The 26,263-nt window shown below is 41.5% G+C and overlaps 1 protein-coding gene across 2 annotated transcripts in view; it reads left to right on the top strand.

Annotated features, from left to right (window-relative positions):
- The window catches only part of GINM1 (glycoprotein integral membrane 1), a 103,473-nt gene that overhangs the window by 63,128 nt on the left and 14,082 nt on the right, over positions 1–26,263 (top strand). For both annotated transcript variants that reach the window (XM_033937798.1, XM_033937799.1), the window contains exon 6: positions 20,561–20,691. In XM_033937798.1, coding sequence (XP_033793689.1) covers positions 20,561–20,691 — 131 coding nt within the window. The remainder of the gene's footprint in view (positions 1–20,560; positions 20,692–26,263) is intronic.

The raw sequence follows: 26,263 nt of genomic DNA, 5'->3' as shown, positions 1-26,263 counted from the left end.
TGGGTGCTCACCTGGGTAGTAGCGATCACCAAACGGTTTGGTTTGATATAACGGCTAAAGTGGAGAGCGGCCGCACGATACTTAAAGTCCTAGATTTCAAACGTACGGACTTTAATGCAATGGGAAAGTACCTGAAGAAAGAGCTGTTAGGATGGGAGGACATAAGAGAAGTGGAAAGACAGTGGTCTAAGCTGAAAGGAGCGATAAAAATGGCTACGGACCTTTATGTGAAGAAAATCAATAAAAACAAAAGAAAAAGGAAGCCGATATGGTTCTCCAACCTAGTGGCTGAGAAAATAAAGGCGAAAGAGTTGGCGTTCATGAAATATAAAAAAACCCAAGAAGAGGAGAGCAGAAAGGACTACAGGGTGAAACTGAAAGAAGCCAAGAGAGAGATACGTTTGGCGAAGGCACAGGCGGAAGAACAAATGGCTAAAAATGTAAAAAAGGGAGATAAAAATTTTTTCAGATATATTAGTGAAAGGAGGAAGATAAAAAATGGAATTGCTAGGCTAAAAGATGCTGGGAACAAATATGTGGAGAGTGATGAGGAGAAAGCAAATGTGCTAAACAAATACTTCTGTTCTGTGTTCACAGAAGAAAATCCTGGAGAAGGACCGAGATTGTCCGGCAAAGTTACACGAGAAAATGGAGTAGATTCTGCGCCGTTCACGGAGGAGGGTGTTTATGAGCAACTTGAAAAACTGAAGGTGGACAAAGCGATGGGACCAGACGGGATCCATCCCAGGATACTAAGGGAACTCAGAGAGGTTCTGGCGAGTCCTATTAAAGACTTGTTCAACAAATCTCTGGAGACGGGAGTGATTCCTGGGGATTGGAGGAGAGCGGATGTGGTCCCTATTCATAAAAGTGGTCACAGGGATGAAGCAGGAAACTACAGGCCGGTGAGCCTCACTTCAGTTGTTGGAAAAATAATGGAAGTGTTGCTGAAAGAAAGGATAGTGTATTTCCTTGAATCTAATGGGTTACAGGATCCGAGGCAACATGGCTTTACAAAAGGTAAATCGTGCCAAACGAACCTGATTGAATTTTTTGATTGGGTGACCAGAGAGCTGGATCGAGGACATATGCTAGATGTAATTTATTTGGATTTCAGCAAAGCCTTTGATACAGTTCCTCATAGGAGGCTGTTGAACAAACTTGAAGGGCTAAAGTTAGGACCCAAAGTGGTGAACTGGGTCAGAAACTGGCTGTCGGACAGACGCCAGAGGGTGGTGGTTAATGGAAGTCGCTCGAAGGAAGGAAAGGTGACTAGTGGAGTCCCTCAGGGTTCGGTGCTGGGGCCAATCCTGTTCAATATGTATGTAAGTGACATTGCTGAAGGGTTAGAAGGAAAAGTGTGCCTTTTTGCAGATGATACCAAGATTTGTAACAGAGTAGACACCGAAGAGGGAGTGGAAAATATGAAAAAGGATCTGCAAAAGTTAGAGGAATGGTCTAATGCCTGGCAACTAAAATTCAATGCAAAGAAATGCAGAGTAATGCATTTGGGGATTAATAATAGGAAGGAACCGTATATGCTGGGAGGAGAGAAGCTGATATGCACGGACGGGGAGAGGGACCTCGGGGTGATAGTGTCCGAAGATCTAAAGGCGAAAAAACAGTGTGACAAGGCAGTGGCTGCTGCCAGAAGGATTCTGGGCTGTATAAAGAGAGGCGTAGTCAGTAGAAGAAAGAAGGTGTTGATGCCCCTGTACAGGTCATTGGTGAGGCCCCACTTGGAGTATTGTGTTCAGTTTTGGAGACCGTATCTGGCGAAAGACGTAAGAAGACTTGAGGCGGTCCAGAGGAGGGCGACGAAAATGATAGGAGGCTTGCACCAGAAGACATATGAGGAGAGACTGGAAGCCCTGAATATGTATACCCTAGAGGAAAGGAGAGACAGGGGAGATATGATTCAGACGTTCAAATACTTAAAGGGTATTAACGTAGAACAAAATCTTTTCCAGAGAAAGGAAAATGGTAAAACCAGAGGACATAATTTGAGGTTGAGGGGTGGTAGATTCAGGGGCAATGTTAGGAAATTCTACTTTACGGAGAGGGTGGTGGATGCCTGGAATGCGCTCCCGGGAGAGGTGGTGGAGAGTAAAACTGTGACTGAGTTCAAAGAAGCGTGGGATGAACACAGAAGATTTAGAATCAGAAAATAATATTAAAGATTGAACTAGGCCAGTTACTGGGCAGACTTGTACGGTCTGTGTCTGTGTATGGCCGTTTGGAGGAGGATGGGCAGGGGAGGGCTTCAATGGCTGGGAGGGTGTAGATGGGCTGGAGTAAGTCTTAACAGAGATTTCGGCAGTTGGAACCCAAGCACAGTACCGGGTAAAGCTTTGGATTCTCGCCCAGAAATAGCTAAGAAGAAAAAAAAAAAAATTTTTTAAATTGAATCAGGTTGGGCAGACTGGATGGACCATTCGGGTCTTTATCTGCCGTCATCTACTATGTTACTATGTTACTATGTTACTAAGTTGTGGGCCGCGAGACCCCCAGAACATATCACCCCAGGTAGTGAGGGATCAGCATACCAAGTTTCGTTCAAATCGGTCAAGCCGTTTTTGAATTACAGGGAGAAAGGCAGCTTTTAACATTTTTTCCATTGACATGAATGGGTGAAATCTGATTTTCTGTTTGTAGCTCCGCCCACATGTGCAGGTGGGCCGCGAGACCCCCCAGAACATATCACCCCAGGTACAGAGGGATCTGCATACCAAGTTTCGTTCAAATCGGTCAAGCCGTTTTTGAATTACTGTGAGAATGGCAGCTTTTCACATTTTTTCCATTGACATGAATGGGTGAAATATGATTTTCTGTTTGTAGGTCCGGCCACGTGTGCAGGTGGGACGCGAGACCCCCAGAACATATCACCCCAGGTAGTGAGGGATCTGCATACCAAGTTTCGTTCAATTCGGTCAAGCCGGTTTTGAATTACAGTGAGAATGGCAGCTTTTTTCATTTTTTCCTTTGACATGAATGGGTGAAACCTGATTTACTGTTTGTAGCTCCGCCCATGTGTGCAGGTGGGCTGCGAGACCCCCAGAACATATCACCCCAGGTAGTGAGGGATCTGCATACCAAGTTTCGTTCAAATCGGTCAAGCCGTTTTTGAATTACTGTGAGAATGGCAGCTGTTTACATTTTTTCCATTGACATGAATAGGTGAAATCTGATTTTCTGTTTGTAGCTCCGCCCACGTGTGCAGGTGGGCCGCGAGACCCCCAGAACATATCACCCCAGGTAGTGAGGGATCTGCATACCAAGTTTCGTTCAAATCGGTCAAGCCGTTTTTGAATTACTGTGAGAATGGCAGCTTTTTACATTTTTTCCATTGACATGAATGGGTGAAATCTGATTTTATGTTTGTAGCTCCGCCCACGTGTGCAGGTGGGCCGCGAGACCCCCAGAACATATCATCCCAGGTAGTGAGGGATCTGCATACCAAGTTTCGTTCAAATCGGTCAAGCCGTTTTTGCGTGATCGCGGCACATACACACACACATACATACACACATACATACCTCCGATTTTATATATATATAGATAGATTAGGTGTAGACTTTGTTAGTTGCTCCACATGTGTTATTCTTCCGTGCTCACAGGAGCACCCTTAAAATATTTTAAAATATGCATGATAGTATGGTTTATTCCTTTCATGACCATACATTATGCTGACATTACTGATTTTTTTTTCTCTTAATTTCTTGCTCTTTCTATTTTTCTTCTTAGACAGGAGTGTCTACTTGATCTTACAAATACATCAACTATTTTTTCTCGACAGAGGAGATATATTCTATGTTTCACCAATACATATCATTCACTATGGTTGATTTACATGTTTTTTCCTTTAATGTGAATGGTCTGAACCATCCCATTAAAAGAAAAAAGATAGCTAATTATGTGTCCAACAAACACCCAGATATAGTCTTCTTGCAAGAAACTCATCTCCCATCCGCTGCCGCCACGAAATTCCAACTAAAGGGATTTTCCACTCACTTATATTCCTCTGCAACTTATAAAAAGAAAAATGGTGTTTCAATATTTTTTAATGATAAACTCTCTCCTATTATTCATTCATTAAAAACAGATACGGAGGGAAGATGGTGTCTGGTACATGCTGCGTTGCACTCAGTGGATTTTGTTTTTCTCAATATATATGGCCCGGTTAAAGATCACCCGGATTTTTTTAAAGATATTCAGCTGGCGCTGATTGAATTTGCTTCTTGTTCTCTGATATTGGGAGGGGATTTTAATCAAACCCAAGACTTGTATATTGATAGATCTTCTTCTTGTAAACCCTCCAAATCCAAGTCTTTCACAGGTCTTCATGCTCTAAATCAGGGGTGTCAAAGTCCCTCCTCGAGGGCCGTAATCCAGTCGGGTTTTCAGGATTTCCCCAATGAATATGCATTGAAAGCAGTGCATGCACATAGATCTCATGCATATTCATTGGGGAAATCCTGAAAACCCGACTGGATTCCGGCCCTCGAGGACCGACTTTGACACCTGTGCTCTAAATGATGCCTTCTCCCTTGTGGACCCTTGGCGATTACTTCATCCGAAAGGTAGAGAATACACACATTTTTCACCACCACATAATACCTATTCGAGAATTGATTTCTTTCTCCTATCCTCTTCTCTCATTCAGGATCTTAGCAATGCTATTATACATCCAATCTCTCTCACGGATCATGCTGCCATCTCTTTATATATCTCTATCTCGGCTCCACGCAAAGAATCTCCCTCTTGGCGGCTAAACAACACCTTACTCTTAGATGAGGAAACTGTTGAAAAAATTAATTCTTTCACAGTGGAATTTTTTGAAAATAACTCTAAAGATCCTGAAGTTTGTCCTTCCATTGTATGGGAAGCATACAAAGCAACCCTTAGAGGTGAATTGATAAAAATTGCCTCTTGGAAAAAAAAAACAATCCATGATAAAGGAAAAAGAATTAGAAAATTCTATTAAAACTACAACATATGTCTAATCACCTACATGACCCAACTATTCTCCAAAGTATCCAAAAACTTAAATACGAATATAATACTTTAGTCTCATGTACAGCCAGGCATGATATCTTCATTTCCAATTCTGGTCATTATATGGGAGATAATCTTATGGGTCGGCCTTTGGCCAGATACCTTAAAATTAAATCCAAAAGACTACATATCACGTCTATTCAAGATCCATCAGGTCAATTAGTCAAAATCAGATCTTTAATTTCCTCTCAATTCGAAAATTTTTATGCTTCATTATACCAATCCGAATTTGCTGCTCCTGAATCAGATATAGACTCCTTTCTTTCCTCCTTAACTCACCCGACCATATCAGATTCTGTTAAATTGGAATTAGATTTTCCGATAACCATATCAGAAATAGAAGCTGCCATATCTTCCCTACCGGCTGGGAAAGCCCCCGGCCCGGATGGCTTTACTAACGAATTCTTTAAACAATTCCGCACCATCTTAGCTCCTCATATACTTAATTATTATGACTTCCTCCATTCCACTCCAGATAAACAATTTAATTTCACTGAAGCCACCATTGTAGTAATTCCTAAGCCTGACAGGGACGCCACCTTGGTTAAAAACTTCCGCCCTATCTCCCTCCTTAATTTAGATTACAAAATAATGGCAAAATTACTTTCATTAAGACTTACCAAAGTGATTCCATCTCTTATACATAAAGATCAAACAGGGTTTATTAAACAAAGATATATAGGAGATAACCTGCGCCTCTTTCATCATATTAACGCTCACGCTAAAACAATGTCAGACCCTATAATAGGCCAAGCTATAGATGCTGAAAAAGCCTTTGATCGAGTGGAGTGGCCTTTCCTTTATCTTGAAATGGTACAATTTTGGCTCATTCTTCATGAAATGGATAGAAACACTATATCACTGTCCCACTGCCCGCATCTTGATTAATAATTCTTTATCCAATAAATTTTCCCTTAATAGAGGCACTAGACAGGGCTGCCCTCTCTCACCACTGCTATTTAATTTAGTGTTGGAACCTCGTCTTTCTGCTATTCGACAAAACCCCTTAATTAACGGTATCCCCTCATCTGATCGAGACTTCAAATTAGCAGCATATGCCGATGATGTTTTAATTTTTCTTAGAAATCCTCTATCCTCTCTTCCTCATCTTATACATATTATCAAACAATATTCCCCCCTCTCCGGATATTCTGTCAATTGGGAGAAATCAGAAATCTTTCCTTTGAATGATAACATTCTTCAATCAGATTTGGCTAATTTTCCATTCTCATGGTCACATGAAGCTGTGAAATACTTGGGAATTTTAATACACAAGGATCCGGTTCTTGCTCAAGATCTCAATATATCTAAAGTAAAAAATTTAGTTCTTAATACTACATCTTGATGGTCTCCACTTTTTTTTATCTTGGTGGGTAGAATATCATCCATCAAAATGACTCTAGCACCTCAAATTAATTACATCCTCTCTATGCTTCCTCTTCTATGCTGGAAGTCGTTTTTCCATTGGCTAAATAGGAAACTATCTGAATTTATTTGGAATAAGAAAAAACCTCGAATTGCTTTAGCCAAGCTGAAGGCCTCTAAGATTAATGGTGGCCTTAACTTTCCAGATTTCTATCAATATTATATTGCTTCACTAGCTAAATATGGAGCTTACTGGGTTACTGACTCATCTCCTCAAGACCCTCCTGCTTGGTTTGAAATGGAGTGCTTTTTATGCAAACCTTTACATATTTCCTGCTTACTAACGATATCAATACCCAGACATTTGAGAAGGTACTCTCTGTTGAATTCAACGCAGCATGCTCTTCATCATTTAGACAAAATAGCTGAGATCTCAGTTAGTGTTAGCCCACTCATGTCTCTTTGGAACAATCCCAAAATTCAAAATCAAGGCAAATCCCTTTCATGGAAACGGTGGCAGCGGGCAGGTATATGGTTTGCCCAGTAGTTGTTTACTCTTACAGCGTCAGTTCCTTTTGATATATTTTGTTCCACATACCTGCTTCCCTCTTCTGTTTATTCACAGTGGCTCTCACTCATTGAAGTGCTGTCTTCTGTACATATACGCTTTGACTTCATGACTTCCAAAAATACTATCCGCCATTGGTCCTTATTGACTCTATCAAAAGGAAAAGCTATATCTTTTTTCTATAATATTTTGAGAGATCACTCCTTCACTTTTTCACCTCAATCTATGAAACACTGGGATATTATACTCACCACTCCGACTTCTGACATTGATTGGGAACTCTTTTGGTCTTCAACAAACCGCCCGCTTTTATCCTCTAGAGTTTCACAGTCAATGTTCTTTGTTATGTGGAATGCAATATGGACCCCACTTCGCATGTGGAAAGCCAACTTAAAGCAAGACTCTGTTTGCTGGAATTGTTTGAAAGAGGAGGGATCTCTTGATCATATGTTTTTTCATTGTACTTTTGTCCGCTCTTTTTGGACCCAAGTTTGGAACACCATACAATCTTGTAATTGCTCAGAAGAGATTGCTCAGAAGAGATTTCTCACTAATTGCTCAGAAGAGATTTCTATGGACACTATAATACTTCGATCTCAACATCCCTGTTTCGCGCAATCAAATTGTCTTCCTAAACTCATCGATACCATGTTTGTGACTGCTCTCATGCACATTCTGAAAAATTGGAAATCATCTTCATTATTAGACTATACGTTTTGGTGGAACTCTTTATGTATGTATCATAGATTTGAATCGTATGCATATGATAATAAAATTACACTCCGAACCTCCATGAATTTGAAAAGCAAAAAATCACCATGGTCATTTTTGGATTCATATGTACGCTCAGCTTTGTAGACACTCCTGTCTTCCCTTCCTCCTCTTTACTCTTTTTTTTTTTTTAATCTCTATTTCTGTTCTCCTTCATCTTTTCTTCATACAGTCTCCTCGAACAATTCCATTACTTTGAGCTTTTCTTACTACAATGAATCTCTACAGTTAAATATATATTTGTAGATCCTGTATACACAATGCTGCATATTATTTTAATGTATTTGAATTGCTCCCTGTAATTTTCAAAATCTATATATATAAAATCGGAGGTATGTATGTGTGTGTGTATGTGCCGCGATCACGCAAAAACGGCTTGACCGATTTGAACGAAACTTGGTATGCAGATCCCTCACTACCTGGGATGATATGTTCTGGGGGTCTCGCGGCCCACCTGCACACGTGGGCGGAGCTACAAACATAAAATCAGATTTCACCCATTCATGTCAATGGAAAAAATGTAAAAAGCTGCCATTCTCACAGTAATTCAAAAACGGCTTGACCGATTTGAACGAAACTTGGTATGCAGATCCCTCACTACCTGGGGTGATATGTTCTGGGGGTCTCGCGGCCCACCTGCACACGTGGGCGGAGCTACAAACAGAAAATCAGATTTCACCCATTCATGTCTGGAAAAAATGTAAACAGCTGCCATTCTCACAGTAATTCAAAAATGGCTTGACCGATTTGAACGAAACTTGGTATGCAGATCCCTCACTACCTGGGGTGATATGTTCTGGGGGTCTCGCGGCCCACCTGCACACGTGGGCGGAGCTACAAACAGTAAATCAGATTTCACCCATTCATGTCAAAGGAAAAAATGAAAAAAGCTGCCATTCTCACTGTAATTCAAAACCGGCTTGACCGATTTGAACGAAACTTGGTATGCAGATCCCTCACTACCTGGGGTGATATGTTCTGGGGGTCTCGCGTCCCACCTGCACACATGGGCGGACCTACAAACAGAAAATCATATTTCACCCATTCATGTCAATGGAAAAAATGTGAAAAGCTGCCATTCTCACAGTAATTCAAAAACGGCTTGACCGATTTGAACGAAACTTGGTATGCAGATCCCTCTGTACCTGGGGTGATATGTTCTGGGGGGTCTCGCGGCCCACCTGCACACGTGGGCGGAGCTACAAACAGAAAATCAGATTTCACCCATTCATGCCAATGGAAAAAATGTTAAAAGCTGCCTTTCTCCCTGTAATTCAAAAACGGCTTGACCGATTTGAACGAAACTTGGTATGCTGATCCCTCACTACCTGGGGTGATATGTTCTGGGGGTCTCGCGGCCCACAACTCTATGTTGCTTGCTCAAGGGTGGGTTCACCCAAGAATTTATATGTTCTTGCTCCAGGAGGTGAAACTAAAAATTTTGTTTATAATCACGTTTGCGTTAGTTGTATTGTATTCATTTTGTCAAATATTTCACATTATAATTTGAATATTGTACTTTTTATTAAGCTGTAAAAAAATAATTTCATTCACCACTATAAAGTATCTTTATTTGAATCCATTTACAGTGTTATTGCTATAATTAAATACCCGTGCATCAGCTAGTACTCAATAAAAATTTATTGAACTAAAAAAAAAAAGGAAAGATCATAGTAGACTAAGTTATAAGTTTTGGTGGAATTCACTTTGTCACATATATAAAATGGAAAGATCATTAGCTATACAACATGGTAATTATAAGAATTTTATTAAAATTTGGGAGCCATTAACGAATTATTGTAATGATTAAATGCCATTTTTTTTTCTATTGAAAGATACACCATCTAATGCTGGGGGGGGAGGGTCACATTTTATTGTTTATCTCAGCAAAGAATAATGGGTAGGGGGGATGGGATGAGGGTTAATTATAATTATGCATATTATAAGATACAGTAATAAGAGTTGCAAGTGTTGTACTTTAATGTTGTTTATTTAATGCCTGTACACTTGATGAAAGTTTGAAAATGAATAAAGAATTAAAAAAAAAAAAAAAAAAGGAAAACTCTACTTGAACTTCGCCATCCCAGGTCATCAGGTCATGTATGCCATCTGTGCAGTTCATTCAGCTGAGCCACCAGAACTCCCCTAAGTTCCTTCAGCACCCTCAAGTGTACACCATCCAGCCCCATCACTTTGTCTACCTTTAATTTAGGTAGCTCCTCATGAACACAACCCTCTGAAAATCGATCAGGGTCTACCACTGCACCATCCCTATTCGCATTTGTCTTCTGTGGTTCCACTCCTGGATCTTTAGCTGTGAACACAGAACAGAAATATTTGTTAAGCAGTTCAGCCTTTTATCAGATTCTACATATTCCTCCCCTTCACTTTTGAGTCTCACAATGCCACTTTTGCACTTCTTCCTATTCCTGATATATCTAAAACAATGTCTTGTCTCCCATTTTACTATCAGCTATTTTTTCTTCCATTTGTATCTTTGCTTTCCTGACTACTTGACCAGCCGCTCTTAACTTTGGAGGAAAGGCGGGAAAGGGGAGATATGATAGAAACGTTTAAATACCTATGTGGCGTAAATGCACCTGAGTCGAGTCTCTTTCATTTGAAAGGAAACTCTGGAATGAGAGGGCATAGGATGAAATTAAGAGGTGATAGGCTTAGGAGTAATCTAAGGAAATACTTTTTTTTACAGAAGGGGTGGTAGATGTGTGGAACAGTCTCCCGGAGTAAGTAGTAATAATAATAATAACTTTATTTTTGTATACCGCAATGCCACAAGCAGTTCAGAGCAGTTTACAGAGTCTATCTGAATTCAAGAAGGCGTGGGATGGCGCGTGGGATCTCTTAGAGAGAGGAAAAGTTAATGGTTACTGTGGCTGGGCAAACTAGATGGGCCATTTGGCCTTTATCTGTCATCATGTTTCTATGATTCTAACTTTTCCAGATATTTTTGTCTGCCTTCCTCTTTCTGTGATCTTTTGTAGTTTATGAGAGCTAACCTCTTATTCCTTACCTTCTCAGCTACTATTTTTGAGAACCAAAGCGGCCTTCTTTTCCTCTTATTTTTACTTACTTACATCACAAAAAGATTACCAACTCCTTTCATTATTGCCCACTTAATTTCTTCTCCTTTCAGACGTTCCCATCAAGACAACAATTCCTTGACATAATCCACCATCTAAACAAAGTTAGATTTTTAAAAGTCTAGAACCTTTATTTTTAAATAAGCCCTCTCTATTCCTGACTTAATATTAAACTGTACCATGCAGTGATCACTGGATGCCAGATGATGGTAAGTAGTTTCATGTTTGCTGTGCAGTTTACTGAAAAAATATCATCTTGTCGTGTGTTAATAACTTTTAAGGAAGGGATTTATAGTAGATTATGATCTGTTGATCTTAGCGTCCTTGAGGGGGCATAAGGGGTAAGTAGTTTGTCCAGGAAAACAGGTTGTTTTGACTGACGGATTTTAAATGTGCTAATTTAAAGGTTATTCTATGGGGGATTGGCAACCAGTGTGCATTTTTCAGAAGTGGCGAGACATGATCAAATTTCCTTGAGTTCATTATGATTTTTATTGCTGAATTTTGTATAATTTGTAGACATCTTATTTCTTTTTGAGGTAGGTTTTTATAAAGGGAATTACAGTAATCCAATTTTATAATAACCAGAGAGTTGGTTTGTTTAGGGCCGCTGGGTCTAGCACTTTTGCTAGAGATCTTATCATGTGTAATTTGAAAAAGCAGTTTTTAACGACAGTACTAACCTGGTCATGGTAAGTAAGTTTCTGATCAAGCATTACACCTAGGATTTTAACTGAGGTGACTGATTGGAGAACACAGTTGTTTATTAGAATAGGTGATTTTAAGGTGAGGCCATCTTTCCACGGGAATAACTTTGTTTTGTTAATATTTAGCACTAGCATATTGTCACTTAACCAGCCGCTAATTTGTTCTAGTTTTGCATTTAAATCAGATACGTCATTGGGGTTCTTGGTGTCTAGTGGGTAAAGAATTTGTATGTTATCTGCAGACGCATACATCGTGAGTCCAATTGATTGACTGAGTGTCATGAGAGGCGAAAGGAAGATATTAAAAAGGAGTGGTGAGAGTATTGATCCTTGAGGAATACCAAAGGTGTTGGGGAAGGAGTTGGATAATGAGCTATTGAAAGTTACTTTGGATTGGCAATCTGTGAGATAAGATTGAAACCAATTCAATGCAAGGTCTGAAAGTCTGTGAAGTAGAAGTGAATGATTAATAGTGTGAAAAGCTGCAGAAAGATCTAGGGTAGAAAATGACATAGTGGATGTTACCCACGGCTAGCCATGGGTAACCCGCCAAAACGGTGGAGGGGGTGAAAAATTGCTCACTGCGGGCACGGGGACAAGACCATCCACCGCCCCATGGCCTTGTCCCCGCAGTTAAGGGAGGGAACGCGCATGGTCACTGATCGCACGCATTCCCCTCCCTCCTTCCTACCTACCAAAACAATCTCCCTCTCCCTCCCTTACCTTCACGGCACGTTAGTAAAGTAGCTCACTGAAGCCGGCCGAGCCAGCCTGCAGTCACGTGTGTGTGGGCGGAAGCTTCTCTAACGCAACCGGAAGTTGCGTCAGAGGAGAAGCTTCCGCCCACACACACGCAACTGCAGGCAGGCTCGGCCGACTTCAGCGAGTTACTTTACTAGCGTGCCTTAAAGGTAAGGGGGAGGGAGGGAGATTCTCAATCTGCGCGAGGGGTGCTGAAGGGCGGTGAGGTGGTGAGAGGGAAGGGTGGTGGTGGTGGGAGGAAGACGCTGAAAGGGAAGACAGAGTGGGGAGAAGACGCTGAAGGGAAATGGGGATTGGGGAAGACAGAGTGGGGAGAAGATGCTGAAGGGAATAGAGGAAGACAGAGTGGGCAGAAGACGAAGGGAAATGGGGAAGACAGAGTGGGCAGAAGACACTGAAGGGAAATGGGAAGACAGAGGGGCAGAAGATGCTGAAGGGAAACAGGGAAGACAGAGGGGCAAAGATGCTGAAGGGAAATGGGGAAGACAGAGCAGGGAGAAGATGCTGAAGGGAAATGGGGAAGACAGAGCGGGGAGAAGACGCTGAAGGGAAATGGGGAAAACAGAGCGGGGAAAAGACGCTGAAGGGAAATGGGGAAGACAGAGCAGGCAGAAGACGCTGGAAGGAAATGGGGAAAACAGAGCGGGGAAAAGACGCTGGAAGGGAAATGGGGAACAGAGAGTGGGGAGAAGACGCTGGAAGGGAATAAGACAGAGATGCTAGACTATGGGTGCCAGACCAATTGGGGGTTGGGTTAAGGGAGAGGCACAGTAACAGAGCAAATGGAAGACGCTGAGAGAAGACAGACAGTGGATGGAAGGAGTTGAATGAGAAGATGAGGAAAGCAGAAACCAGACCACAAAAGTAGAGAAAAAAAATTATATTTATTTATTTCCTTTTTTTTTTTTTTTTGCTTTAGGTTAAAGTAGTATATTAGTTGTGTTGATAAAAATTTATAAACAAAGCCTTGCCAGCTGAACATCTTCTCTAGTTCAGCAGCCAGAACTTTGATTTATAAGGAAGGAATAAGCTAAATATTGCAGTACTGAGGCTAGTATGAATGCTGCGGGGATAGTAGTAGCAGGGACAGTGGTCATGGGAATGGGGCGGGGATGGGGACAGGGCGGGGACAGTGGTCGCGGGGATGGGGTGGTGACAGGGATGATAGTCAAGCGGACTGGGACAAATTTTTTCCCCGTATCATTCTCTAATCTAGGGAGACGTGAGCATAACTGATTTGTGGTGATACAAAAAGTACAGTATACTCATTAAACCAATCATTGAATTTTTGTTGAGTGTTTGATTCTAAATCATTAGAACATAAAAATTGACACTGTTGGGTCAGACCAGTAGTCCATTGTGCCCAGCAGTCCACTCCCGCCGCGGCCCTTAGGTCAAAACCCAGTGCCCTAAATGAGTCTAGCCTTACCTGCGTAGGTTCTGGTTCAGCAGGAAGTTGTCTAACTTTGTTTTGAATCCCTGGAGGGTGTTTTCCCATATAACAGCCTCCGGAAGAGCGTTCCAGTTTTCCACCACTCTCTGGGTGAAAAAGAACTTCCTTATGTTTGTATGGAATCTATCCCCTTTTAACTTTAGAGAGTGCCCTCTCGTTCTCCCTATCTTGGAGAGGGTGAACAACCTGTCTTTATCTACTAAGTCTATTCCCTTCATTATCTTGAACATTTCGATCATGTCCCCTCTGTCTCCTCTTTTCAAGGGAGAAGAGGCCCAGTTTCTCTAATCTCTCACTGTATGACAACTCCTCCAGCTCTGTAACCATTTTAGTCGCTCTTCTCTGGACCCTTTCGAGTAGTACTGTGTCTTTCAAGTACGGCGACCAGTGCCGGACACAGTATTTCAGGTGGGGGTGTGCCATGTCCCAGTACAGCGGCATGATAACCTTCTCCGATCTGTTCGTGATCCCCTTTTCAATCATTCCCAGCATTCTGTTCGCCCTTTTAGCCGTCGCCGCATATTGCACGGATGGCCTCATTGACTTGTCGACCAGTACTCCCAAGTCTCTTTCCTGGGGGGTCTCTACAAGTACCACACCAGACATCCTGTATTAGTGTATAAGATTTTTGTTACCGGCATGCATCACTTTACACTTATCCACGTTAAACCTCATTTGCCATGTCGCAGCCCATTGCTCGATTGTGTTTATGTCACGTTGCAGGATTTCGCAATCCCTCTGCGTCTTCACTACTCTGAATAACTTCGTATAGTCTGCAAATTTTATCACCTCGCTCGTCGTACCAATTTCCAGGTCGTTTATAATTTTGTTGAAGAGCATGTGTCCAAGCAATGAACCCTGCAGCACTCCACTCGTGACGCTTTTCCAGTCCGAGTATTGTTCATTTACCCCCCCTCTCTGTTTCCTATCTGCCAACCAGTTTTTAATTCATGTGAGTATTTCACCCTCGATTCCATGGCTGGCAATTTTTCAAAGTAGTCATTCATGCGGGACCTTGTCGAACGCCTTCTGAAAATCCAGATATACAATGTCAACTACAATGTCAACCGGGTCACCCTTGTTTATCTGCCTGTTAATTCCCTCGAAGAAGTGCAGCAAGTTCATCAAGCAAGATCTTCCTTTGCTGAAGCCGTGCTGGCTGGTCCTCATCAGATTGTGTCCGTTAAGGTGGTTAATGATGCGGTCCTTTATCAGCGCCTCTACCATCTTTCCCAGTACCGAGGTCAGACTCACCAGTCTGTAGTTTCCCGGATCTCCCCTAGAACCTTTCTTGAAGATCGGCATAAAATTTGCCACTTTCCAGTCTTCCAGAATACTTCCCAATTTGATCGACAGATTGGTTATTAGTTGAAGCAGTTCAGCTATAACCCCTTTCAGTTCCTTGATTACCCTCGGATGGATGCCATCCGGTTCAGGGGATATATCGTTTTTATTTATTTATTCACTTTTCTATACCGTTCTCCCAGGGGAGCTCAGAACGGTTTTACATGAATTTATTTAGGTACTCAAGCATTTTTTCCTGTCTGGGCTCACAATCTATCTAATGTACCTGGGGCAATGGGGGAATTAAGTGACTTGCCCAGGGTCACAAGGAGCAGCGTGGGTTTGAACCCACAACCTCAGGATGCTGAAGCTGTAGCTTTAATCACTGCGCCATACACTCCCTCTATCAATCTGCCTGCATACCTCTTCTAGACTGACCATCAACCCAGTCAGTTTCTTGTCATCGTTTCCTGCGTATAGCCATCTGATTAGGGTGCAAAACTTGTGTTTTTTCAATAAAGTCTGTAATTTGGTTAAATACTACTCTTTCTGTTAGCTTTGCAAGAAATGGAAGATTGGCAATTGGACGGTAATTTGGCATTGAAAGACGTGGAATGATCTTTTACGATTGGTCGAATAGATGATTTTTTCCAGTTTGGGGATTGTATCTGTGGATAGACTACTAGTAACTATTTTGTGTATAATTGGTCCAAGAATTGGGAGGAAACATTTTTATGAGTATTGGGGGGAACAGGTCAAGTCTAGAACCTTTGGTATTTATATTTTGAAGGAGTCTTTTTAAGTCAGTTAGTGTAAGTGTGTTGAATTTGGAACATTTTGAGACAGGTAAGTTTAGTGGTTCGTCTTTCTTTATAATCTTTGGGGGTATTTTTGCTTGGATGTTGGCTCTGATTTTTTCAACCTTTTTAACGAAATAAGTTGCTAGAGTTTGTGCTGATGGCTAGCTTTTTTGGCTATTAACCTGTTTTTACTTTGGTGGTGTTAGTATTTTTAGAATAGAAAATAGAGCAGAGGGAGTAGAGAGACAAAATGGCGGCGGCGTGCTAACAGCTAGTGAACTATGCTCCACCATGCCTTGCTGTTCTTCAGAATTTATCTTGTAAAAGAAGGGCTTTTCTTCTTTCTTCTCATCGACGATGCCTCACACTAAATGTATGGGCTTTCTCCGGGCTGATCCCCTTTGCCTGGTCAAGTTTGGATGGAGCATTTTCTCACCAGCTCCCCGGCCAGCTTCAAAGGGGGTAAGAGCCCAGCAATGACTCTGTTTGAGGGAGCATCCAGAGCTTTGGGATTTGGGATTTGAGATCTCACTCTCCCCTCCAGCTATCTGTTTGCCACCTAAGCCGGCGCCAGAAGACGTCGAGAACGTGAGCCCAGCAGTCCTTCTGAGTCCAGTGGGAAGCCTGACAATGCCCCAAGTGCCGAGTTTTCATCAAGTCCAGGAGCGGAGGACACCTCCTCAACTAAGGTGACATTGGACAGCATTTGGTGAGTACTCCAGAAGAAAGAAGATGCGGCTACAAAATCTGCCGGTGATATAAGTACAATAGTGAATAAACTGGACGACCTTTCTACCTCGATACACAATATTCAAATTGAAACTACTGGTAAATTTGAGCAAATTAATAAAGAAATTGCATGAGTTCAAAATCAACTGGAACTATGACTAAAGATAGACTTTTCTTTTTAAAGAAGACTGAACAATTGGAAAACCATAGTAGGAGACTTAATCTTAGCGATATAAATTTTCCTAAGCCTTTGTCTACTACTCGACTTGATATGTTCAAAAAGTACCTTAATGAGAATTTTAAATTTCCTGCTGAAGTAATAAGGCATTTTATCTTCCAAGAAAAGTTGAATCCTCTTTACCAGCTAAACAAAATGATAAACCTCATTCTATTGATTTAAATAATCTGACTGGTATATTGGAAACCACCCAAGAAGATATTGAATATCATGGTACACTTATAGGGGTCCTTTTACAAAGGCGCGGTAACGGATTAACACGCGGAATACCTCGCATTAAATCGCCTGCCGCGCTAGTACCTTACGCCTCCATTGACGAGGCGTTAGGATTTTAGGCTGCCGCAGGGGTTAGCGCGTGATGAAATGTCCGACGCGCTAACCCCTGTAGTGCGCCTTGATAAAAGGAGCCCATAGTGTCCTTAGTTTTTGAACAAGATTTAAATTCTTTAATGAGAATCTTCTTCCAACACTCTCAGGCCCTGTTTTTGGGTCAGAGAATTTGGAGTTTTCCAGATGTGACAAAGTCTACCCAAGATTGGAGGAAGTTGTTTCTTGCTATGAGAGAGGAAGTAAAGAATTTGGGGGCAACCTTTTTGCTTAGTTACTTGTAAATGTTTAATAAGATACATCGGAATTAAATATATCTTTTTATGTGCCTGAACACCTTAGCATTCTGGATACTAAGAAAATGCTATAAGGGTAGCAGTAATTGAAGACCGGATATTTACTACACGTTAAGCCATTTTCTTTATTATATTGGTTTGTTTCTTGTTAATTGATATCCCCCTATCTCTGAAATTTTGTGTCTCTTCTATATTCTAATTATATTGGAATGACTTTTCTTTTGATTTTTATGTTAATATTGGAATTTACCTTGCTATTATTGGATACTCTGATTTGCTGTAACAAGTGGATACTTGTGTTATTGTTTGAAAAAGCATAAATAAATTAATTTAAGAAAAAACGAAAATAAAGCATAGGAATTTTTTGCTTTCGTAATATGGTTGGAATAATATCTCTTTTTTACTTCGTTGATTTTGTGACGATCTCGAGGCCTTTTAGGCCAAGAACCATTTTCTCTCCCGCTTGCAGCACCTTGGAATTTTACTAGCTATGTGTGTTAAGACAAGATCATCTTTACCAGCACTGGGGCCCCTCGCTTCCTGGGGGAATGTGTGGAGGAGAGAGACAATGAATAGAAATACTCCCCTTATTTAATATAGGAGCACTATCCACAACGGAAGAAAAAGCCTCAGGTATTATCATGGCAGAGCAAAAAATGCTCAAACCTCCTCCACCCACATCATCGGCAAAAAACTTCTGAAGGGAATGTGCAAAAACCACTACTCTATTTATGCAGGACTAAGTTCATTAGCTGCCTTTTCTAATTGTGAAGATGTAAGTGATACAACATATAAGCTTATATGGCTTATATGTTGTATCACTTGCATCTTCACAAGTTTTTTGCCGATGATGTGGGTGGAGGAGGTTTGAGAATTTTTTGCTCTGCCGTGATAATACCTTAGGCTTTTTCTTCCATTATGGATAGTGCTCCTATATTAAATAAGTGGAGTATTTTTATTCATTGTTTTTTTATTATCCACTTCCACCATTTTTGGGTGGAGGAGAGAGACTACATCTGCAAAACTTGGACAATTCGTGCCTGGTACCTTATCTTTATGGCATGATTTGTGGCTCCATCTAGCAAGCAGGCTTTTATCATTCTGCTATGTGACCGAAGAATGCCCCTGCAGGACGGGCACTGATTGATCCTTGGGGGGGGGGGGCACCCATGGCCGAGAAGGGAGGTGCTAGATGACAAAGAGGTGCTAGGCAGACAAAGAGGTGCTAGATGAGTTCGGTGCTTAGATTTGTGTAACTTTGTGTGCTACCCCAGAAACAAGATTACCAAGAAATTTCCTTGTGCTGTGATGCCCTGGGAAGAGAGTGAGAGACTGTCTGAATTCAGAGACCTGTGAACATTTCCTCTGAAAGACACACACAAGACTGACAGCTATTGTGCAGGCATTTACCATACGACAAGACCTGGTACATCAGCATTGCAGTAATCTGTCTAAGACCAGCAGAACTTGGGCATGCTTCGGGATAGCTACCTGGGAAGAGAAATTCTTCACACCCCGTGAAGACACCCCTCTATAAACTAATGGTGAGAGCAGGAATTTTCTCTACTGTTCAGCTGGTTAGATAGAGTTACAGGGCAGTTGCCTGAAAAAGAAAGGTTTATAGGACATGGTAATTAACTTAGTTATAAACTTTAGCTGTGTGTTTTTTTCTGTCTCTAGGAAATCTGAGTTTCTACATGCATATTCTGTGCCTGATCCTGATTTGCTAAGTGTTTGCACACTAACGGTGCTATATATATGCATATATCTAATCTTAGCATTGTTGTATGCCACAATTTTATTCTTTCTATGGAATGCTAAAATTCTGAATAAAGCCTTCTTTACCTTACTTTGTCTGCCTTAACCCAAGTAAAGAAGCAAGCAAAAGGTTTGTTCCCTGGATTTGTAATTTTGTGCTTTTCCCTAGACCCCCGAGAGCCGTATAACTTAGGACTAATTACTGATAATTAATTTATAGCACTAATTACTGCCTACAGACTGGCCGGGCATAGTATCTGTAGCTGTCATATAGTACTGTTTAATGCAGATATTTGGGGAGTGGGAGAGGATCAATGATCTCTGGGGAAGCGTGTGGGAGCCATATTTTCATCCCTCCAGTGGTCATCTGGGTATCTTTTTGGCCCTTACTTGTTTTAAAAACAGATCTAGCCCAAAATGTCCAAATTGTGCCCTGGACTTTTTGTAAAATGTTTATCGCTGTAAAATAATCCCACCCAAAACACACTTCTAACACTCCCCCTTATGATTTAGATACATTGGAGACAAAACAATCAGAAAGATGTCTAAAAAGTCAGTTTTAAAAATGACTACTTGGACATTTTGACTAGTAAGACGTTCAAGTGCAGGTTTATGCCATCTTTTGGACTTGTCCTTTTTGAAAATGAGCCCCATAGTATGTAAAATCATAAAACAGAGCCCTCCATAAACAGATATATATTTTATATCTAAATATTAAAGATACCTACAAGTCTGAGGTCTATCGAGGTGGTATATATTCAGATACAGTAGGTATTTCCCTGTCGCTGGAAGTCTCATCATGTAAAATGAGTTGCAGTGAAATATGAACCTGGATGCCTTGAATTCAAATCCACTGCACTGACGAACAGGATGCCCCTCTGTTCTGCAAGGACATCTGTGTGACCATTTTCATATTGATACTCCCAGACCATCCTTGTCCCAGATTTTTTTTTTTCGGCTTTCATAATTTATTTTATTTTAGATGGCTGTTCATTTTTGACATTCTCAAGTATTTGAAACTTCAGTGTTTCTCCTATTTAAAAAGGACTGTAAGATTGGGAGGACTGGACATTATGAGTGGGATGTCCTCAATTCTGATTTGAATATTCTTTTGAAAATGTCTCAGATTATATGTACAGTTCTGGAAGATGGGGGAAATCTTTTTTTTTTTTTTTTAATCTAAAGAAAATCCCAATTTAGTAATTTCGATAGTAGGAGTGTACACTGTTCCGTTCATTGTATATTCAAAATGTGCCAAAGAGGTGGAAGGGAGATACATTTTTAGAGTTGAGAGTGTATATTATATAGAGTAGGAACTGAGGTTTTAGCAATTGCTTTCTTTACAGAGGTTCAAGCACCACTTCAGACAACAAGTCAGTACCTTCTACAGCAAATGGAGACAACAGTTGAAGAAGACACAGCACCTGGCAAGTTACCTGAGACCCCACTCAGGGTAGCATCTCCATCCTCTTACAAGGTGACTTACTGAAGGAAATGCACCATTCCTTTATTTTTTTTTCTTGTTTTATGAATGTGGGATGGGGAGATTTGTTCCTTCAACTGATCTTAAAAAAAAATTAGGCCCCCTTTTATCAAGCTGTGGTAGAATGTTTTAGTGCAGACCGGTGAGGTAAATGCATTGGAGCATTTACCTTGCCAGCCCACACTAAAATGCTCTACTGCATCTTGATAAAAGGGGGCCTTAACCTTTTTTTAATTAATTAGTAATTTCTAATTTTGGCTGCAACTTGTAGTATACTGGCTAGAGTAAAAAATTCCAAGGCTTAATATATAATGGGCTGTGCTTTCTTGTAACATATTGGTTTTCTTCTGTTTTTCACATGTGATGCAATAAGAATTTGTCATGGGAAAATCAGCAGTAAATTCAAATTCTAGTGCAACGGGTATAGAGGTCCTGAATGGATGGGTAGTTAACCTCAAATCATGTGCTCTACAGAAGATGTCATTCACTTTTCTTGGGTCTGCCTCCTTCCTCAGTTTTTTTCCCTTCTACAAGCATGTTCAGAAGGTTTTTGATCTGCTCTGACGTTTTTATTTTATTGTTTGGGTTTATATTCCCAAATTTCTTTTTTTTTTTTTTTTCCTTCATTATCTTTTTATTAATTTCCAGTATTTCACAAGAATCCTCTTGTTCAGGAAAAACAGAATGCAAATAGATAACTCATACATTTTACCCTTTAACAGAACATCAAATATTTAAGAAAATAAAACATCTTCCTCCGACCTCATGAGAGAGATACTAAAGAGTGAAAGAAGACTCAAACTAAAGAAATAACATAAAGGAAATAGGCAAGGCAGTTAATTCTCTAATTAACACAACTGTTCACTGCTGATCTTTCCCCTGTACTAGGGTCTTCATGTCCAGAAAAAACCTTAGCTAATCTGAAATGAAAAAAACATATTTAACACCTAGAAATTTGACTAAGCATTTACATGGGTAAGCAAGAAGAAAAGTTGTTCCCAAAGCTAAGGTTTCATTTCGCATTGTAAGAAATAGTTTCCTACGTTCCTGTGTAGTTTTGGTGACGTCAGGAAACAGCCAAACTTTTTCCCCATAAAACAGGGATTGAGAATTAGGAAAAAACAATTTCATAATAGCATTCAAGTCTTGTTCAAAGACAAAAGATATTAACAAGATAGCTCTTTCTGTGTTCTCGGAGAATGTGGATTCAAGCAGATCTGTTACATTTAATGGTGACACTAACTCTGGCTGCATCTGAGGAGTAGTTCCTGCATTTTTCTTTACAGGCAAATAAAATATTCAATTAATTGAATGAATATGTTGAGATGAAAACTTCAATATTTCAGTCAGATATTTAAAAAAAAATATATCAATTGGAGCTACTCCAAGGGATTTAGGAAAACTTAATACTCGAATATTCAGTCTACGGTTGTAGTTGTTCCATTCTTCTGGTCATACTTGTTCTTTCTTTTACTAAATTATTTGTAACAACCTGGACCTCCACAACACTCTGTTTAATCTCTTTATTAAGTTCTTCCTTATTATTTTTAACTGAGTGCCCAAGCTCATCTACAGTACTCACAAGGGAGGCAATTTGCTTTGAAGATCCTGTTATAGAGGAATTCAGCCTCTCGAGGGCTTCCCAAATTGCCTCAAGAGTAATCAGCGCTGGTCTTGATTTTCCTGGGCCAGCATTCAATCCAGCACTCAATTCTCCCTGCCGAGTTGATGATGTCGCAGGTCCAGCCCCTTGATTTGGGTTTTCCCCTGACTCTGTCTCAGGACAGGGCACTTCCAGCAAGACTGCGGCTTCGGCAGAGTGCGGCAGTGGAACAGTGCCCGAAAGAGAGAGCGAAGTCTCAAACCCAAAGTCTCCAACTGCTTCTCTGGGTTAAGCATACCCGGGTGTAACTCCAGGTGATTGTTGAGATATTACAGGGGTGGTGGTGAAATCCAAAATCGAGCGTTGTAGCGGGGTAGATGTCCTGGTTGCAATGGGGTCAGCCCGGACACTTCCCTTAGGCTTCGAGTGCGGCATTATTGAGAAATGAGGAAAAAAGCAGAGCAGATTCAGGTGTTAAAACCGCTGCTACCTGCTGCCGCCTTCTTGTATCTCCCTCCTCTACATTACCAAATTTCAAAGCTTTTGGTGTTGCAGAGGTTCCCAGTATCTTCTGGGATAGCTGACTGCGAGAAGATACAGACTCTCAGTGAAGAAGTCAGTAGCAAGCATACGTCTCTGGTTTCAGAGTACAGTGGTACCTTGGTTTGCGAGCATAATTCGTTCCAGAAGCATGCTTGTAATCCAAAGTGCTCATATATCAAAGCAAGTTTCCCCATAGGAAGTAATGGAAACGCGGATGATTCGTTTCACATCCCAAAAACAGGCCTATGTTGCACTGACTTAATACATCTCTCTGACCCGACCCTTATCCCTTCTTGTAGTCCAACACTTCTCCCACTGCTGTCCTGTACTTTGACCCCCCCCCACCCCCGAGGCCTCTGGCACTGCTCTCTTCCCCTGCAAATCCCCCTCTCCCCAAAGGCCACCGGCGCTGTTTCCTCCCTTCACGACTGAGAATCTCAGAAAAGGGTGAGAGCCAGAAGGCCTTGAACATGCGCTGATGCTCAAGGCCCTGCAGCAGCCCAGCATAGAACATCAGTGGCAGGCATTTGCAGCACCGGCGCATGTATGGTAAGCATAGTGCTGGTCAGTGGGGGGAGGAGGTGGATAGCAGCACTGATCATCTTGGTCGCGATGGAAGGGAGCAGCACTAGTGGCCTCGGGGGAGAGGGGGATTTTTAGGGGAAGCAAAGCCAGTTCCCGGGGTGGGGTGGTGGCAGCTCGCTTATCGAGTCAACGCTCGTTTTGTGAGTTAAAGTTTGCTCGATTGTTTTGCTCGTCTTGCAAACCAAGGTTTGACTATACCTGGACTAGCCAGCCTGCTCTAGTAGTTAGGACATTAGAGGCTCCTTTTACTAAAGTGCGCTAACATTTTTAGCGCACGCAGCAGATTAGCGCGCACTAACCTCACGCTATGCGGCTAGAACTAATGCCGGCATTTAGTGCACTTGACATTGTAGCGTGTGCTATTCCGCACGTTAAAGCCCTAACGCAGCTAAGTAAAAGGAGCCCTAGGGGACTGTTCTCCTTGTAGCAAGGTTTGCCCCAGACTTTGAGTCTTGAGTGAAGCCCTGAATCAGTCCAGAGGGCCAGAGTGGGAGCCAGCTGCATCACAGCTATCAGTAGTTTGATGATTGATTACACTAGCTTGTTTGTCACACAGCACATATTGATTTTCACTCATTTCGATTTACAACTTAGGAGTTTTATTTCTCTAAACCTTCAACCTAGATATCCACAATTTGATATCCTGTTCTTTTGCTTAAATAGTCATTGAAAATCAAAATCCCATTCAAGGTTCAAGCATTGGTTAGTATATTTCTCACTCGTGGTATAATTCTCCTTTTTAATTTACCACTTCATTCACCTCTCCATTCATTCACCCATCCATTTCACTGGTACTAAGATACTATCACTCCATTCACATACCTCTCATTTTATATGTCCTTTTAATCTTTTGTCCAAAGGACCCCTGAAGGAAGGCAAAGCATTGCCAAAACACGGCCCATGTAGAGTCCTGTTCTCACTCTATGAGTACTGAACGTAGGAAATTCAAACTAACATCTTAACACATTCAGGAAAGAACTAAAAATCATACTATTCAAGAAATTTGTCAAATGATCTAACCAAACCATTTTGATCATTCCCAGATCCCGAGGCATACTATAGCTATCAACCTTGTAACCTTAACCTTGTAAACTTAATAAAAATTAAAAAAACCCAAAAAAACCTTGTAATCTCAGTGGGAATGCCCAGGCTAATTTCTTATTGTAAACCGCCTAGAACTGAAAGGTATTGGCAGGATAGAAGACATCAGAGTAATGTAATGTAATCTTAAACGTATTGATTTTTATTTACCTTCAATCATTGTGACTACATGGCATCTTGAGGAATAAATACATTTTTGTCTTAATTCCTATGACTCCAGGACCTCGTGTTCCACTTTGTGTTGCTGTTGATACTTTTGATTGTGGTGTGGAACATTGTTGCAGCCTATGAGAAAAATCGGGATAGGGGAGACCTTAAAGTATAAATTTAAAGAGTTCTGGGGACCAGTTTGGGGGTCCTCTACCTCTAAAAAACCGTTTCCTCAAATGTTTTGAGTTTTTATACAGCTCTCCCAAACTGCTTTTAGTGCCAAAATCGCTATCTCGGTGGCCATCTTGGATTTCCCGATTTGAATTAAAAAGCCCCAAACTTATTTTAGTGCCACAGCATTCACCCAAGGGTGCTCAAGGAATTAAGAAATGAAATAGCAGAGACACTTCAGCAAATATGCAACCTATCCCTAAAAACTGGAGAGATCCCGGAGGACTGGAAAATAGCTAATGTCACGCCCATCTTCAAGAAGGGTTCAAGGGGCGACCCGGGAAACTATAGGCCGGTGAGCCTCACATCGGTCCCGGGAAAGATGATGGAGGCGCTGATTAAGGACGGCATCTGTGATCATATCGAAAAAAATGGACAGCTAAGGTCGAGCCAGCATGGGTTCTGCAAGGGTAGGTCGTGCCTCACAAACTTGTTGTACTTCTTTGAGGGGGTAAATAGCCAGGTGGACAAAGGTGAACCCATAGACATAATTTACCTAGACTTCCAGAAAGCCTTCGATAAGGTACCACATGAGCGGTTGCTCAGGAAACTATGGAATCACGGGGTGCGAGGGGAGGTCCACCGATGGATCAAAAACTGGCTGTCAGACAGGAAGCAGAGGGTTGGTGTAAAGGGCCACTACTCAGACTGGCAAGGGGTCACGAGCGGGGTTCCTCAAGGGTCAGTGCTGGGACCGCTCCTGTTTAACATATTCATCGACGACCTGGAGGCGGGAACAAAATGTGAGGTCATCAAATTCGCAGATGACACCAAACTATTCAGCAAGGTTGAAACCACGGTAGATTGCGAGGATCTCCAAAGGGATCTTACGACACTGGAAGAATGGGCGAAAAAGTGGCAAATGAGCTTCAACGTGGGGAAATGCAAGGTCATGCATATAGGGAGAAGGAACCCGATGTTCACTTACAAAATGGGGGGATCAACGCTAGGGGTCAGTAAGCTGGAAAGAGACCTGGGAGTGATGGTAGACACGACATTGAAGGCATCGGCACAGTGCGCCACAGCCTCGAGGAAAGCAAATCAAATGTTAGGTATCATTAAGAAGGGTATCTCGACCAGAACGAAGGAAGTCATCCTGCCACTGTACCGGGCTATGGTGCGCCCACATCTGGAATACTGTGTACAGTACTGGTCACCGTACCTCAAAAAGGACATGGCAATGCTTGAGGGAGTCTAGAGAAGAGCAACTAAACTGATTAAGGGTATGGAAAACCTTACATACACTGACAGACTGAAGAGGCTGGGGCTGTTCTCCCTGGAGAAGCGGAGACTCAGAGGAGATATGATAGAGACCTTCAAGATCCTGAGGGGCATCGAAAAGGTTGACATGGA

This window comes from Geotrypetes seraphini, chromosome 3 (genome assembly GCF_902459505.1).
Source record: "Geotrypetes seraphini chromosome 3, aGeoSer1.1, whole genome shotgun sequence".
Taxonomy (NCBI): domain Eukaryota; kingdom Metazoa; phylum Chordata; class Amphibia; order Gymnophiona; family Dermophiidae; genus Geotrypetes; species Geotrypetes seraphini.
Note: the sequence above shows the minus strand (reverse complement) of the source record. Positions and strands in the feature narration are given on the sequence as shown.